Genomic DNA, 17,894 nt, shown 5'->3' with positions numbered 1-17,894 from the left:
AGTAAGGAGATGGTAAGAGAGGAAAGCTCCCCAAAGTTTCCTGTTTTCACAGTTTATTTGTCTACTTCCAAACGACAAATTCTCTAAAATCTCCACATTTGACCTAGTGGCAGCAAATATGATATTTTCATCATTGGGAGAGGAAGGTGGAATGAGGCTTGTGAAATTTTTATGTATGGGTCGCTGGTAAGTGGAGCACTTGTAAGTCTTGGACTACCTGCATATATGTTAAAACAAAACACAATTTTATATCTAGAAAACAGAATATAATCAAGTTGTCCTCTCTGACACAAAATACCAACTGTTCTATGGAAGCTAAATAACTATCATTTCTGAACTGTGTGGTAGATTAGAGGGGACATTGGGATTAGAATTAAGAAAACCTGGATTTGAGTCTTGGTTCTTACTACCATCTAGCTGTATGACTATGGACAAATTCACTTAACCTGTTTCATCCTCAGTTTCTTAATCTATCATAATTCTTATATTGCTTGCCTAATGGGAACTAAATTGTGATTTATCATCATCATCATCATCGTTTGTTTATAACACTGATATCTATAATCTTTTAGCCACAGAAAATTATTACACATACTTTTGTGTATTCAATTTTGGATGTTTAGCAACAGTTTTCCATGGGGAAGGTAAGCGTGGCTTACTTACAAGGATTCCACCTTTGACTGACAGAATTTGTTCCATGAAACTAAGTGCACTGCAGGCCATGAGTGGTCAAAAAAACCTTTGAACTTCTTATACATGGTGTCTAAGATAGGATAGTCCCAACTTTAAAAGCTAATCTTGAATCATCAGCAACTTGATATGGACCTCTGCAGAAGGTTAGGTCATTTTTAAAATTATAGGATAGTGAATCAGTCTGTAAATCTGAAATTAGCATCCACAAGGCACAGGTGCTTGACTTGCCTCCCAGTGTCAGCAGTCTTTCCATGTTTTCATTCCAACTACATTTATAACTAGTAGGTATTGAGGAAAAGTAACTGCACAGAAAGTCTTTGTAGTTCTTTCCTTTTTCCATGTAGATATTTTCAAATAAAGTGAACTGAAACTTGCAAAGGAAGTTAAAGTCAAATGAAAAGGTTTTTTGGGGGAGGGTTCTAGTTTTGTTGGGGGTCAGAGAAAGATCAAAGAAAGGACAGGTGAAAATAAATGAAAGAAATAAGACAAAACTATTCAATTCTTATTTCGTCTGTTTTCTTTATTAAGAAGAATGATATTGATGCAGGAAAGGATAGAACAAAAAAGTCATAAATGAAGTTGAGCATGTACTGGGAATGAGGGATAACAGAGGGAGAGCCTCAAAGCTGCACTCATTCATGTCTACAACACATTTTTAAAACTGAGAAGAAATCCAGAGTATAGTAGGGAGACTATAGATAATTTATGGAAAGACAACCAAGAGAAATTGTACAGGATGAGAAGGCATGGATTAGGGAGTAAAATGGGCAGCAAAAAGAGCACTAGGCTTGGAATAAGGAAGACCTGACCCAGCCTCAACATTTACTGGGTGCGTGACCCTGGGCAAAGCCACTTAACCCTGTTTGCCTTGGCTTCCTGATCTATAAAATGAGCTGGAGGAGAAATGGCAAACTACTCTAGTATCTTTGCCAAGAAAATGCCAAATGGGGCCACAAAGAGTCAGACACAATTGAAATGACTGAACAACAAAAATGTGCCCCAAATAAGTGAGATTATAAATCTATAAAAGTATATGCAAGTGAGGACATGGTAAGAGAGCATCAAGCCACCTTCACACTGTGCAAAAGCCGGAGAGATACAAATACAAAAAGGAGAGTCTCTGCTCTCAAGATGCTTACAATCTAATAGGGGAAGACAACACATAAAAACAACAAGGAAGTTGGAAAACAAGTTTGGGAGGTGTTATCTGACATGGTGAAAAAGTCAGAGAAATCCCAAATGAGAAAAATGAGATATTGTAAACTAGGCGCCCTCATTAAATGGCAGTTTGGGAGTTCATGGCTCCACCCTCCAAGCAGAGAGACTGAGGGTGTTGACAGAGTGATAACACTGATAGGATTTTGCTGGATATCCTGAGGAGGTTTTCCCAATAATGAGCTTCCTGGGGCATGGTCAAAAAGTTAGAGAATTCCCAAAGTAGGTCAACCAGGTGAGAAATGAGATGTTCTGAGCTGAGCTTCCTCCTTAAATAGAGGCTTTGGGGTTAATGGCTCTATCTTACCAGCAGGAGATGGTTGATAAGTAACCAAACTGATTTGAAGTTCAGGTGAATTATATCCCAGAATACGTAAAGATTTTATAACCATGACTCAGAACTGCTATTTGTGATTATTAAAAAGTAAATTTTTTAAAAGGCCTGGAAATAGTCAACTATGTAAGAAAATGAGTTCTTTAAACTATGGCCCTATGAGCTCAATTTCAATTTATGGCAATTCTAAAAGTCATTATTAAAAGGATAGTTAATGAGAACTTAGAAAGGGAAGAGGTAGATGAATGGATGAATGAATGAAAAAGCATTTATTAAGCCCCTAGGTGCCAGACAGTGATAAGTACTGAGGATAAAAGTACAGATGTTAGACTCCTTGCCATCAAAGAGCTTAAATTCTAATGAGGGAAGATAACACTTACAGTAGCTACTCATAGGAAAAGAAAACTTCCTTCCATGGACTCTACTCACCTCTCTATATTTTAACACACACACACACACACACACACACACACACACACACACACACGATGAAATGGGCGGTGGATTGTCATATCCCTTCCAGATGCCATAGTATCATTGCTTTGATTACTATTCTCAAATTGAGAGGTGGAAAGTGGGTCACAGTGGGGGAGGGAGGTTAGGAGCGGGATTACGTATGAGGTTGGGCAGGGCAGACAGCAAGATGTTGCTGCTGCTATTTTGTCCTTCATTCTGGAAAAAGACCATAACATCAGGGAGGTGATGCCACAACATGCAAATGAATTGGATTTAAGTGAGGGAGGATTGTGCAAGGTCACCAGCCTCACTTTCCCCTTAGGAGTCACTTGGGTCCAGTGGCCAGAGACAGATCAGCACAACTAAAAATGGTCCAGAATACAGTGGACTTTTCAAGCTAAGGTCTTTAGTTAATACCCATGCCCATGTCTCCTCCATCCACAAAAAACACTCACTTGATCCTTCTATCCATGATGATTATCATTCCATATTTCTTCTGCCTTTTTTCAGCAGAGCTTCTTGAGAAGGCCCTCTACAACAGGTGCCTCCAATTCCTCAATTCTCAACTTTCTTCACAACTCTTTATAATCCAGCTTCTGGCCTCATCATTCCAGTAAAACTGTTCTCTCCAAAGTTGTCAATGATCTCTTAATTGCCAAATCCAATGTCCTTTTCTCAATCTTCAGCGTTCTTAATCTCTCTGTAGCCTTTGATACTATCATTCACTCTCTTCTTGATACTTTTCTCTCTAGATTTTCAGGATACTACTCTCTCCCAGTTCTCATCCTACCTCTCAGACTGCTCCTCATTCTCCTTTGCTAGATCCTTATCCAGGTCATTCTCTCTAATAGTAGGGGCCCTTTTCTTTTATTCTTCCATACCACTTCACTTAGTGATGTCATCAGATCCCAAGGAATTAATTATCATCTCTCTGCTGATGATTTCTCAAGCCTGCTTATCCAGGCCTAATATCTCTGCTGACCTCTAGTCTTCTATCTCCACCTGCCTATCTGGTATCTTGGTTTTTTGTTTCTTTTTGTTATTGTTTTTTCTTCTTTTTTTGGAGGAACTATCTGTTATTTTGAACTGGATGTCCTACAGACATCTTAAACTAACCAGAAACTCATTCCTCCTCCCCCTTCCCCCATTCCCCTTTCCAAACTTCCCTATTACTTTGAGTGCACTAGTATCCTGATCCCTCAGGCTTGCAATGCATCTACCACCCTTTATCCCTCACTATGTCTCATATCCAATCTATTGCCAAGTCCTGACAATTTCACCTTTGTAACATCTCTTAAATATGTCCCCTTCTCTCCTCTGAAACTGCTACCACTCTAGTGCAGGCCCTCATCACCTCATGCCTGGACTACTGCAATAGCCTGATGGGGGGGGGTCTGCCTGCTTCAAGGCTCTCCTGACTCTAATCAAATCTTCATTTAGCCACCAAACTGATTTTTTTAAAGTGTAGATTTAACTGTAACCTCTTTATTCAATAAACTCCAGCGGCTCCTTATTACCTCCAAGATCATATACAAAATCCTTGATTTGGCATTCAAAGCCTTACAAAAACATAACCCCCACCGTCTTTCAAGCTTCTTATACCTTACTCCCCCCACCTTGTACTCTGTGATTAAGTAACACTGACCTTTTTGCTGCTCCTCACATGAGACACTTCATCCCTCAGCTCCAAGCATTTTCCCTGGCTGTCCTCCATGCCTAGAATCCTCTCCTCCTTATCTCTACCTCCTTTCATCCCTGGCTTCCTACAAGTCCCAGGTAAAATATCACATTCTACAGGAAGCCTTTCCCAATTCCCCTTAATTTTAGTGCTTATGTTGTCTATGGCTTGTTTGTATATATTTATTTGCATGTTGTCTTCCTTAGACTGTGAACTCTTTGAGGGTATGTGCTATTTTTTGTCCATCTTTGTATCCCCAGCACTTAGCACAGTGCCTGGCACACAGTAGGTACTTAATCAATGTTTATTGAGCTGGCATAGGTTCATCAAGAAAAAGTCATGCTAGACAAACCTCAAAAATTTTCTAATGAAGTTGCTAGGTTAACAGAAAAAGGAAATACCTTAGCCGTGATGCACCTGGTTTTCAGCATGGCATATGACCAGGTTTTTCATGTATTATTGTGGCTGAGATGAAAAGATGTGGGCAAAGTGGTTATAAACTAAAAGAACTGGTTGACAATAGATGGATGTTCATCTGGAGGAAGGGGTCTAATGGAAGGTCTCTGAGCAGGTCCTTGGCATTTCTATGAAACATTTTTATCAATGTCTTAAATTAAACTAGCAACTGAAATTGCCAATTATCTTAGATTGAAATTGGTAATAGCTTGTAAAATTTTATTTGATAAGTATCTGAATCTGGATACAAATACATCTTGATAAACTCAGATGACTGACTGTTGAAATTCACATGGTTAAATTTAATAGGGATAAGTGTAAAATTCTACATTTTGGTTAAAACATTCAAGATACCAGATATAAGCTTGAGAAGGTTATGTAACCAGACAATAGCTCATGTGAAAGAAACCTTGGGAGCTGACTACAAGCTCAATATAAGCCAGCAGTGTGATGTGACAGTCTAAAAAAACTCACAAAAAACTCAGGCAATTATTAACAGAAGCATTGTTTTTAAGGACAATTAAATCTGTAGTCCTGCTATACTCTGTCCTTACTGGATTAATTTTGGATGACAATGTTCAGTTGTGACACATTTTAGGAAGGACATTGATAAGTTAGAGAATATAAATCCATCAATAGGGAAACCATGATGATGATGAGAGTAGAAACTATGCCCCAGATTCTCACATGGAGAGAATAAGACTTAGGGATAGTAGTCTTCAAGTATTTGAGTAACTGTCATATGGAAGGACTAGATTTATTTTACTGGCTCTCAACTGCAAAAGTGGGAGTAAACAAGCAGACATTGCAACGGTGCTCATTTTAGCATGATTTAAGAAATATTTTCTAAAAGAGAAGTGTAAAAGTAGAATGGGTTTCTTAAAAGGATAATGAGTTCCCCTTTACTTGAATTCTTCAGTGAAGGCTAGATGACTGCTTTGGAGGGGGAGGAGGGATTATGTACAGGAAATTACTGCTTAGGTCTAGATTGGACTAGGTGATCTCTAGGGTCTCTTCCAACACTGAGACTCTATGATTTTTTTTTTTTAAAAAAAAAAGGTCCACCTCAGCAGCTACAATTCATGAGAATCAGTTTTTGCAGGGTGGTGACAATGCCATCCTATTTCAAAATATCCCTATGGATGATTTCATTTGAGAATTCAGACCTACTTAATTCCTTTAGGGAGTTTAATGGACTCGGCTATCCATGGACATATATAGACAAAAATAAAGGAATGTTTCATTGAAAAGGTATTTAGGTATGATTACAATTTGGCAGATCTCTGGTCAGGTGGCTTTTAATTAAAATAAATCCCAGTAACACAGTGCTCATTTTCCTGAGGTTGTCCTAAGGCAATCTAAGGCTGGAAAAAATTAGAACAATGGGGATAGTTTTAATTAAAAGAGAACCCTTCATGTAAAATTTGACAATCATCTTTTGTAACTGTCATAGAAGTAATCTCTACACTATACTAAATGAAAAACCATTAAGAACACTTGGGGATTTAAGACAGAAAAAAAAACCATATCCTAGCATGGCATTAACCCAAGAGTACTCAATCATCAGGCAACAGGAAGCCTGACAAGTTGTACTTCATTTAAATATTATGTAAAAATCCCTCACAGAGGGCTACTCAGATAGTTGTAGAGAAGCAGATTCCAGTTCAATATAAGGGAAACCTTCCAAAAAACTAAAAATGTCCAAAAATGTAATTGGCTGCCTTGGGACATAGTGAAGTCCTCATTCTGGAGGGCCTCAAGCTGAGGGAAGTGATAGAATGTTTGCTTAGGTATTGGTTGGGACCACGATGGCCTCTGTAGTCTTTTCCAACTCTGAGAGGGTTGTGGGTAGCAACCTCACATAGAGTTTGTAAAACCAGAACTGGGAATGGGCAAAAATTCTACCTTTTATTGGAACACTAATGCATTGTTGGTGGAGTTGTGAACTCATTCAACTATTCTGGAGAGCAATCTGGAACTATGCCCAAAGGTCTATAAGTAATTTCATACCCTTTGACCCAGCAATACCATTTCTATGGTTGTATCCCAAAGAGATCATAGAAGTGGGAGGAAGACCCGTATGTACAAAAATATTTATAGCAGCTCTTTTTGTGGTGGCAAAGAATTGGAAATTAAGGGGATGCCCATCAGTTGGGGGTTAAACAAGTTGTGGTTTATGAATGTAATGGAATACTATTGTGCTATAAGAAATGAGGAGCAGATGGACTTCATATTTACCTGGAGAGGCTTATACAAACTGATTCTGAGTGAGAAGAGCAGAACTAGGAGAAATTTGTACACAATGACAGATTCAACGTATGTGTGACGGCCAGCTTTGATAGACTGGACTCTTCTCAGCAATGCAGGGTTATAAGTCAACTCCAAAAGACTCATGATGGAGAGAGATGTCTACATTCAGAGAAAGAACTAGAAAGAACAGAGTTTGAATGCAGATTGAAGCAAACTACCTGCTCTCTGTCTTTTTCTTGTTTGGTTTTGTTTCCTCTTTCCCATTGTTTATTCCATCCTTTACAATCCTTCTTTATAACCTGACTAATGTCTAATGTGAAACTATTTGCAGATCCTGTACTGGATTGTATGCCACCATGGTGGGGGGGAGGGAGGAGGAGAAAATTTGAAATTCAAGGAATTGTGGAACTGAATCTTGTAAACTAAAAGTAAACAAACAAATTAACAAAGACCAAAAATTAAAAAAAAATGCTACCTCTTTATAAAATATAAAACAAGTGAACTGTAGATCTGGAAACAACTACAGATTCCAAGAAAGCAGGCAAGAGATCTCATTTAATTTTTGTAGTTTTCCCACTGTCTTTCACAGCATTCTCCCATAGAACAGAAGCTTAGATAAGTGAATTTTGCTCTAATCAATCAGAACAGGAAACAAACAAAAAGGCCACTCTACTAAGGTAGAAACAGGTCTTCTAATTAACAATGTTGATCAATTTTTATGGTATTTGCAATATAAGAAATAAAACTAAAAGCTTTTTGCTCCTCTTCACCAATCAATATTTATCAACCCTTTACATTTTTATTCAGGACTTAGTTCCTTTAGAAAACTTTCTTAGAGTAATGCCACACCACTTTGATTCCTTCTTACTTTATAAGCTTTCCCTGATCATTCATTTCTTCAGTTTACACAAAGTTGTTTCTTATCCCTTGATATACCACTTTATAACTATTTCCATTTCCTGCATCTATGTTTTGTATGCCTAGCTTCTTGAGTTCACGTATCACATTTTCTAATATGAAATGAAACATGGACAAAAATATTTTTAATATCTGGGGAGTGGAGGTTTAGGTGATTATAAGCATAACCTTTTCTCTAAAATGAAGGTAGTGGGGTGGCTAGGTGGTGCAGTGAATTGAGCACTGGCTCTGGAGTAAGGAGGACCTGAATTAAAATCCGACCTCAGAAACTTAACTTACTTACTAGCTGTGTGACCATGGGAAAGTCACTTAACCCCAATTGCCCCTCCAAAAAAGCAAAAAATATAATAAAATGAAGGTAGCATTTACTTTACAGGTAAGGTGCTCAAATATTTCAGGGTACAATTAGCTTTTAAACAAACAACAATAACAGTATTAACTGACATTTATATAGCACTTCTATATGCCAAGTACTCTGCTAAATGCTTTAATATTATTATCTCATTTGATCTTCACAACAACTTTGGGAGGTAGATGCTTTGTTATCTCCATTTTACAGATGAGGAAACAGAAGTAAGCAGAGGTTAAGTGACTTATTCGGGATCACACAGCTAGTATGTGTCTAAGGCCATATTTGAATGCAGGTCTTTCTGACTCTAGGCCCAGTCATCTAGCCACTGCATCACCTAGCTGTCTAGCTTACGTGGAAGTGACTCTGAATCAATTTTCTAGGCAACATCTAAGCAAGAAAGAATTGATTAATGTCAACTTGGAAGAAGCTATTTTTCTTAGCTCTGACCCTGGACCTGTGCTGTTCAATATTTCTATCAATGACTTGTCCTCCTGATCCCAGGGCCAGTACTCTATTCACTGCGGTACCTAGCCTCCCCTCTATTAATGACTTGCATGAATACATAGCAACTTGACTTATCCAATTCTCAGATGACAGGAAGAGCTAAAAGGAATAATTAATACAATGAAGAGGCTGCATGGTGTTGTGAAAAAAGCACTGGATTTGGAGTCAGAGAACCTGAATTTAAATCACAGCTCTTCTACTTAATTACTTGTGTGACCTTGGACAACTCACCTTACCTCTCTGGGTCTCAGTTTCCTGATCTGTAAAATAAAGGGAGTGTGTCTTACATCACCTCTAGAGTTCACTCCAATTCTAAACATATGATCTATGATCTTGTAATTATAGATTCTAGTTGGAGGGTAACAGAACTCACAATAACTAGATGCATATTTACAAAATGAGGTTGTTGGACTAGCTGGTATTCAAGAAAGATCTCTTATATCTCTACAAGCATAAAATTCTATTATTTTAATAGGCTGGAAAGATGGGCAGAAATTCAGTTCAACAAGCATTTATTATGTGCTATGCACTAAGAATATAAAAAACAAAATAAAAAATATTTAAAGGGATAAACACCATAAAATAGCATGGGAGACTTGGCTTGACAGAAATGCATATGGAAAAACAAACACATATACAAAAAAACCCTGGAGCTTTTAATCTATCTTGAACTCAATATGAGCCAGAAACATGCAATGGCTACCAAAAAACCTAACCCTTCTAAAGGGTTTGCATAGAAGGCTGGAAGTTTGTCATGCTGGCTAGCAATATATTATAAAGTGCTCTAAAACTCTTAGCTTGGAAAGAATGCAGTTTGCAGTAAGAGGAAATACTTCCAAACAAGGCTGACTGTGAGTGGTGTTGTTTGGCCTTCAGAAGGTTTATATTGAAATGTACTTGGCCTCAAAACTATTTTATTTTAATATCCTTTGTGAGGAAAGTTATAAACATAAGGCAAATGTCTTGAATCCTTGACAGTGTTGGTGAGATATGTTAATACAAAGTTTGACAAGGATTTCTCTGGGAAGCCAGCCAGCGTCAGGTTAGTATCACACTGAAAGCCAGAATTGGACCTTATACTAAATGCTTATACAATCAAAATCTTACAGCAGTTTTGCCTGCATAAGGAATGAAGGGTAAGACTAAGAGTAAAAAAAGGAACTGGATTGAGCTCAAAGTCTTAAATACTGGTATTTTAGGGCTTGGGGCAAATATTGTTCTTACAAAGGACATTTAACAGGGATGGGGCAACAGTGTTCATTGAAAATTTGAAATGAAAGATTATCTCATTAAAAAATTCTTTTTAACAATTTAGTGACCTGGTAGAACACATTTTTCCTTTGAGAAGACAAATCAAAAGAAATTATATTGGCAAAGGGGGAAACTCATGTAATACTTCAATGTAAATTTTCTCAGGACTCAGAAGATTAGTCTCCTTTACTCCAGGGAGGATTGGCAGGAGATCTTTGGATGGAACCCAAAAAAATACCTTAAGCCAAAGAGAAAAGATTTTTAAAATGCTATTGCAGATTTGGGGATTTTCTTAGGCGACTTTTTTCTCCTTATGAGCCAACCTTAGAGAGACAGCTTCATGTAGTAGATAGAGGGCTGTTCTCAGAGTCAAGATGATCTTGGTTCAAATCCTGTTTCTGAAACATACTAGCTGCATGACCCAGACAAGTCACTTTGACCTTCAGTTGCACTAGGCAACTCTCTAAGAATTCTTAAGCTAAAGAACAGTTGCTGATCTGTATTGATGGAGATTAGATTGCTTATGGGGAGTTTTTTTATACCAATGAAAACATAAGTGTGGACCTCTTGCCACCTACCCTCATTCAAAAAAAAAAGTTTTCACTTTAATTTCTGGGTAGGAAAAAAAGTTCTAAACTCAACAAATACCATTTCCCCTGCTAAAACCTACAGGAAGTTATAATAAGTGAACACAGTGCTCCTGATGTTGTCTGATTAGGGCAGATACAGTGGAATTGTCACCTCCTTCAATCTGGACATGTCAAGGACTTTTTTGGCTGACAGAATTCTTAGATTGACATGTATAGGAAGGAAGCTAACTATATCTAACCAGATTATATTTACAGCTCACTTCATATGCTTTCATAGGAAGAAAGGGAAGGAAAGAGAATAAGCATTTATTAGGGACCTACCATATGCCAGGCACTGTACTATGTGCTTTTTTACAAATCTTATCTCAGTTGAGCCTCACAACCCTACAAGGTAGGTGGTAGGTGCTATTATTATCCTCTTTTTGCAGTTGAGGAAACTGAAGCAAACAGAAGGTAAGTGACTTGCCCAGGATTACACAGCTACTAAGTGTCTAAGGTCAAATTTGAACTCAGGTCTTTCTGACTCCAGGCCCAGGACTCTATCCATTGTATCTTAGAGGTTGATCTTATGAAATCTAGGCTTGAAAAAAGTTTACCAGCATATCAAATTTTCAACAGCCCTTCCCATATATTCAGGAGCATCAGATATAGCCTATAGGTAATATAGTTCCTTTTAATTTTTTTGATTACATTTCTACTTGTCCAAAAGGTCTTATTTCTTTTAGGTTTTAGGCCTATGCTAATTTAAAAAGCTCTCTTTTACACATCTATCAGAAGAACTGAATGTCACAGGGTAAAAGATTTAGAGCTGGAAGGAATCTCAGAGGTCACCTTGTTCAAATCCCTCATTTTTCAAAGGAAAACAATGAGGTTCATTGACTTAACCAAGGTAATATACAAGTATCTAGTGTAAGAACCAAGATTCAAACCAAAACCCTCTAATTTCAGACCCAGGACACTTAGTGTGCTGCTTGATGATACCAAAGAAACATGTATGATAAGGACAAACAGGTTACAGTCCACTAACTAGTGATGATCAATATGTGGAAGTGACAAGAAAGATATAGACCAAGGACATATAAAGGCTGGAAAAGGAGGTGATATTCATTAATTTAATGAGAGTGAGTGATACCCGATGGACAGCCAGTGCTGCATTGGTAACCATGAATCTATTGATTAATTAATCGATATAAAGAAAGTAAAAACATGCCCCCTCCTCTCAAGAAGCTTATATTCTAATGGGTAAGACGACATGCAAACAATGATTTACTTATACAATATGTATAGTATAAACGGGAGGTAAGGAGTTGAGAATATTAATAACTTAGAGATAAGCCTCTAATAGCTAACATTAATACAATGCTTTAAGGATTATAAGATGCTTTATGTATGTTATCTCCCTTGATTATCACAACAACCCTGGGAAGTAGGTGCTATTATTGTCCCAATTTCAGATGATGAAATTAATGCAGATGGAGGTTAAATGACTTGTCTAGAATCACAAAGCTATTAAGTATTTGAGACAGGATTCAAATTTAGGTTTTCTTGACTCTAAGTAGGACTCTTTATACAAAACTCCACCGAGCTGCCAAAACAAGACTGGATATATCACTTCTGCAGGATTTATGTGAAGAATTATGATACAGAAAAATCCCTGGGTCTTATGTTAAAGGACTAGGGTCTGAATTCTGGTTCTCCTATCTGTGTGACCCCAGGAAAGCCACTTCATCTCTATGGGCCTCAGTTTCTTTGTAACATGATTGAGTTGAGTCAGATGGTCTAAGGTCCTTTCCAGCTCTCTATGATTCTAGGAAAAAGAATCACACAGGATGAGAAGGCATGGATGGATTTCTGTTTTCACCACTGCAGGGAAAATAATGAAATCACAGATCCACTGAAGTATCTCTAATTGTTCAATAAAAGGCATTTTATTTTGTTTTGTTGTTTTGTTTGTTCTTTCATTTTTACCTGACAAAGGAAATTTAGGAATCAGAAAACAAATAGAAGAAATCTTTTTACTTTAGAGTGACCTAGATATTAGATGCAGGCCCAGAAGTAAACCTGTTTAGAGTGATGTGGGTTCTTGTCTTCCTAACCCTACCACCCAACGGCCCCTGCTCCTTGAGGAAGGTTAGGTGAGTCCAACAGTGGTCTAAACTCTGGAGTTCATGGTGACAGAAAAACTCGACACAAGATAAGACCCAGGGCTTTTTCTGCATCATAGTGCTTCACATAAATTCTGCAAAAAGTGACATATCCAGTTTTGTTTTGGCAGCTGGATGGAGTTGTAGATAAAGGGCTATATATTTGGAGACAAGAAAACATAAATTTGAATCCTGCTTCAGACACTTAATAGCTTTGTGATCCTGGACAAGTCATTTAGTTTCCCTATCTCTGTCCCTTTATCTCTAGTTTTAGGACCTGCAGTCAAATCTTGCTAAGGATCTCTGCCCCAACCTTACCTTAATCATTGCCCTATCCTTCTCTCTGCCCCCAGAGTCCCAGGCACTTATTTGCGTTTTCTGACCCATGTGATTAACCAGTCAACAACAATTTCTTTATATATTTTATAATAGTAAATAATATAAAACATATTTGTATAATATAAAATATAATATAATTTATGTAATAGATCTTATACACACATACATGCATATGTTTTAGTTGGTATTTCATGATTTTTCTTACCTTAATCCCCCTTTCCTCTAAATGCTGCATTATATCCCAATGTTTTCATATTATTTCTACATATGAAGTTTCAAACAAATAAGTGTGCCATTGAAATTCATCCTTACTATCATTATGGGTAACTCTCTATGCTCATTATCTTCCTCCCATCGCCAAATCCAAGAATTCCAAAAGTACAACACCCTTATCACACATGAGATTGGGTAATAGTCAGAAAAAATGTGTACCAGGAAGCTTTTTCCCCCTGGATATCTTGGAACTGTGATGCTGTATCATGACTGAAAGCTCAATTCTTTGGGGAATTTTGAGGCCAGGATTTCAGCAGGCAAGGAGTCTATCCACTGGGTCAATTGCAGCTGTGCCAACAACACAATGATCTTTAAAAATAGATCCCTTTAGCAAGTAAAGCAAATTCCTCTTAAGTTCAACACTGAGCACATAGCTTCTGGGAAGCTCTAAGAGCTGTCTTTCTTACTCTCCTTGAAGATTAACTCCTACTTAAAAGGAAAAGAATCGGAGGGAGAATACATGGGGATATAAATCAAAGGCTTTCAGTGTGCCCAGATAAAGAACAGAATGTCATTGCCAGAATACTAAACCAACCAATAAGAAGACTCATAGAAATCTGACTACAGTTAAGTTTTGCCTTCTGTTCAATTCATTTAAAGATCAACTTTGGAAACTGCATCATAGATATGAGATATGTGTAGGGGGTATGGGCAGCATGCATGTGCCCTTTACATTTTTCATGATCTCTCTCACCATTGTGCTCAGGTCTTGAAGAGGCAATGGCAGCATGGGCAATTAAGAGTGCTGAGTCTGCTTCTTCTTCTGCAGAAGGATTTTGATTCTGGGTGATGTGATGTGCCTGTTACCATGAACAGAGGGAACAGTTATGTTTATATGACATAACTTTTAAAAGATATGACATTCTTTGCAGAGATAAGCATAAAGCCAAGAATCTTAAGATCATACATTTAGAACTAAAAGGAACTTAGAGCTCTCCTAGACCAACTTTGTTATTTTACAGATAAGGAAACAGGTTCAAAGTAGTTAAGAAATTGACTAATATCTTATCTTTTAAGTGGCAGAGTTGATATTTGAACCCAAATCTTTCCTGAGTCCAAATATAACATTCTTTCCCTCTATACCACACTTACCAAAACGCTTCTTTATTATGAAGACCTAGTGCATGTAGTACCCTGTGGCTGGTTCTTTGGTGATACAAAGACAAAATAATAATGATAATAATAAACTTGCATTGAAGTTTTCCAAGAATTTTATATACATTATCTAATTTGAACTTGATATCCCCATTTTATGAGTGAGCAAAACAAGGCTTAGAGACCTTAAGAGACTTGCTGATCATCACATAGTCAATTAATGTCTGAGGCAGGATTAAAAACCAGGTCTTTCTGACTTTGAATCCAACACTCTATCCACTGACACATTGTGTCTTAGTTTTTGTCCTCAAAGAACTTACAATGTAGTAGGAAAAGAAAGCAAAATTATATGTGATAAGGCTAGAGTTGAAAACAATTCAAGGTAAAAATATAAGAGAAGTCACAGGAGCAAATGATTAATTGTCTACTGAGTAAGTGATCAATGAAATTAATAAAGTTACTGGAATAAATTCAGAGGGATGGGAAATCACTGTGGCTAGTGTAGTATTGGAAGGCTTCAAGGAAAAGGAAACCAGCACTAGCTCATCTGGGTAGAAAGGTAATGAAAAAGAGGAGGGCTATTCCAAATTAAGTAACTAAGGTGAGCAGAGGCATGGTGAATGGTGATTTTTATATATAAGAAGTGGTTAAAAAATAAAAACCACAGGTACAAAGAGCAGGCTTCTGAGTCAGGAAGACTAAGGATTCAAGTTCTGCATCTGGAACATATCAGGTACATGGAGGTAGGCAAATCACTTAATCTCTCAGTACCCTAGACAACTATCTAAGGCTCTAAAGCTACAGAGCAGGGGCAAATTTACATTAGTTGAGGTAGTTTTTTTGCTGGAAGTTTCCAGCTTATTCTAGTGATATCACAATCCTGGTCCCCCTCAAACTGTTATTGAATTATGAATGAAGACTAACCCCATTATCACCAAGAGCATGCATTTTTGAGATCGATGCAAGTCAAGACATCATCAGTGATGTCACTGATCTTCTTTGAAAATGAAGGATGAGGGCAGCTAGGTGGCACAGTGAGTAAAGTGCTGGCCCTGGAGTCAGGAGGACCAGAGTTCAGTTCTGGCCTCAGACACAACACACACACACACACACACACAAAACAACAACAAAAAACTAGCTGTGTAACTTTGGGCAAGTTACTTAAGCCCAATTGCCCTCCAAAAAAAAAAAGGCAAAAAAAAAAAAAAGAAAATGAATGATGAGCAATGACAATGAACAGGGTAAGGAAGCAGTTTATGGACTCAGAACATAGGGTTTTAGCATTTAGAGCTGGAAGGTATTTTAGAGATCATCTAATCCAATCTTCTCATTTAATAGGTAAGGAATCTGAAACCTAGAGAATTTATGTGATTTGTCCAAGAATCCATAAGCAGAATGCAAAAGAGCTGGAATTTAAATCTAGGTCTTCTAACTCCAAATCCAGTCTTTCCTTCACCAGTATTTTCTCGTTTTAGTTGACTGGTTCAAGAATCCATCAACTCTACCACATTGCTGGCATAACCACTGTGTTATGCTCGGCCGAGCCAACTATCCCAGATTGTCAGGAATACAGTCAGAATTAATAGCTTGTAAATGAGCTTAAAACACCTCTAAAATTAAGAATGCCTTTAATAGTAATTGCTAATATTTATATAATGCTTTAATGTTTGCAAAATACTAAATATATGCATATATATACACACATGTACATACATGATCATCATAACACTGGAAAATAAGTTGCTATTATTATCCCTATTTTACATCCTCACTTAAGTAAAGAGGCATTAAGTGACTTCTCCAAGATCACCAGGATAGTAAGTATCTAATGAGGAATGTGAACATCGGTTTTCCTGACTCCAAATCTACCATCAAACTGCCACTTGGAAGTACTCTTTTTAACATCTCTCCCACGAATGCTAATAGTAGATTTTACATAATATGTTATACACAATAGGCTCTCATAACCTGGTGGTATGACAGAAAAATAAGACAGATACATCTAGATCCCTTTATTATTTTAGACAATAGAGTGTGAATTAAATTGATAACTTCAAGGACCCCCAAATTAGTTATGGGCCTTGACCTTAAAAGGCAAGTCTTCAGAAAAGACTTCTGAAATTCATGATTGATACTAAACTTTCAAGGGTCAAAATAAACTTGGATACAAAGTGTCAAATGACAACTTGCTTGTCATTTGGGGAAAATAAAAACTTCTTTAAAAGAGAATGAAAATTTTAAGTAAATTAAGTGAGTTATATTTGCGTTGTGATTTTTCTCCTCAGAATGTCTTCATAAAAGATTTTCGTTTGAGTTAACAGCTGTCATTCTTGTAGCACAAGGTAAAGACTGGTATATTTAGATCTATCTAGGGATTTAAAAATCTTCAGTGCACAAAATCTGCAGAAAAATCCTCTTGCCTACCAAGTAAGACATGAACTCCTTTGCCTGGTGTACAAGAACCTCCACAATGCAGTGTTAACACTTCCAGTTTTATCTCACACACACTCTGTCCATACTCTGACCAAATGAAATTTTGGATAGCACTTGAATACATGCTTCCTCTCCTGCCTCCTTGTTTTTGCTCAGCCTATTCCATATGCTTAGAATGAATTTCTCCTTTTAACCTTCTCCATTCCTACCCTATCCTTGCAAGCTCAGTTCAAATGTTGTCTCATCCATGAAGTCTTTTGTTATTTACGACTCAGGTAACAACTTTCTCCATTCAGACTCAGAGCCCTTTATTTTGCATCTAGATAATGCAAAATTATTGCATGTTAGATGTATTTGTGTCTGGGTGTAAGGGTTATGGGATTTAAAGATCTTCCATGCCCCATTGGACTTGCTGACGTAGCAGGAAGGGGCGGAGCAAGAGGAAGCGGAAGCCAAACTAGAGTTCCTGCGGTGGCTGGCGGTGGTGGTGACAGCGGCAGCAGCAGCAGAGGCAGCAGCAGCGCAAAGCCCTTTTTGAGTCAGCCAGAATTTCTGCTAAGGACTCCTGCTGAGGACTGCCAGGGGCCAGAGCTGCTGGGAGCGCACTTCCCGGACGCTGGGTGGTTGCTGTGAGTGGGGAGAGGAGGACCTTTGCCTGAGGTAGCCTGTTCTGTTTTAAAGGCTTGAAAATGTGGGTGCTTTCTACTTTATCTACCTGTGCCAATGTCATAACTACTCTGATGGCTTTCACTTTCTGGTTTTGGGACTCAGTTTTTTGGTATCTTAATAAATTTTCTAGTTTATTCCCCCATATGGCAAGCATGATGTATTTTGTGATGGATAATTATATCAGCATATCTGTAATCTCCATAGGCATTGTGAATATGGCATTGCTAATACACTGGGCTATCAT

At 37.7% G+C, this 17,894-nt stretch overlaps 1 protein-coding gene across 1 annotated transcript in view; it reads right to left on the bottom strand.

Annotated features, from left to right (window-relative positions):
• The window catches only part of TTC23 (tetratricopeptide repeat domain 23), a 119,821-nt gene that overhangs the window by 23,274 nt on the left and 78,653 nt on the right, over positions 1 to 17,894 (bottom strand). The window contains 1 exon segment of the mRNA XM_069097390.1: positions 14,148 to 14,253. Within this exon segment, the coding sequence (XP_068953491.1) occupies positions 14,148 to 14,253 (106 nt within the window).

The sequence above is a fragment of the Petaurus breviceps genome, unplaced genomic scaffold (genome assembly GCF_028583685.1).
Source record: "Petaurus breviceps papuanus isolate PSGF00001 unplaced genomic scaffold, PetGlider_PUasm1.0 37, whole genome shotgun sequence".
NCBI classification, from domain to species: Eukaryota; Metazoa; Chordata; class Mammalia; order Diprotodontia; family Petauridae; genus Petaurus; species Petaurus breviceps.
The sequence above is the reverse complement of the archived record's forward strand: the minus strand, read 5'-3'. Positions and strand labels throughout refer to the sequence as shown.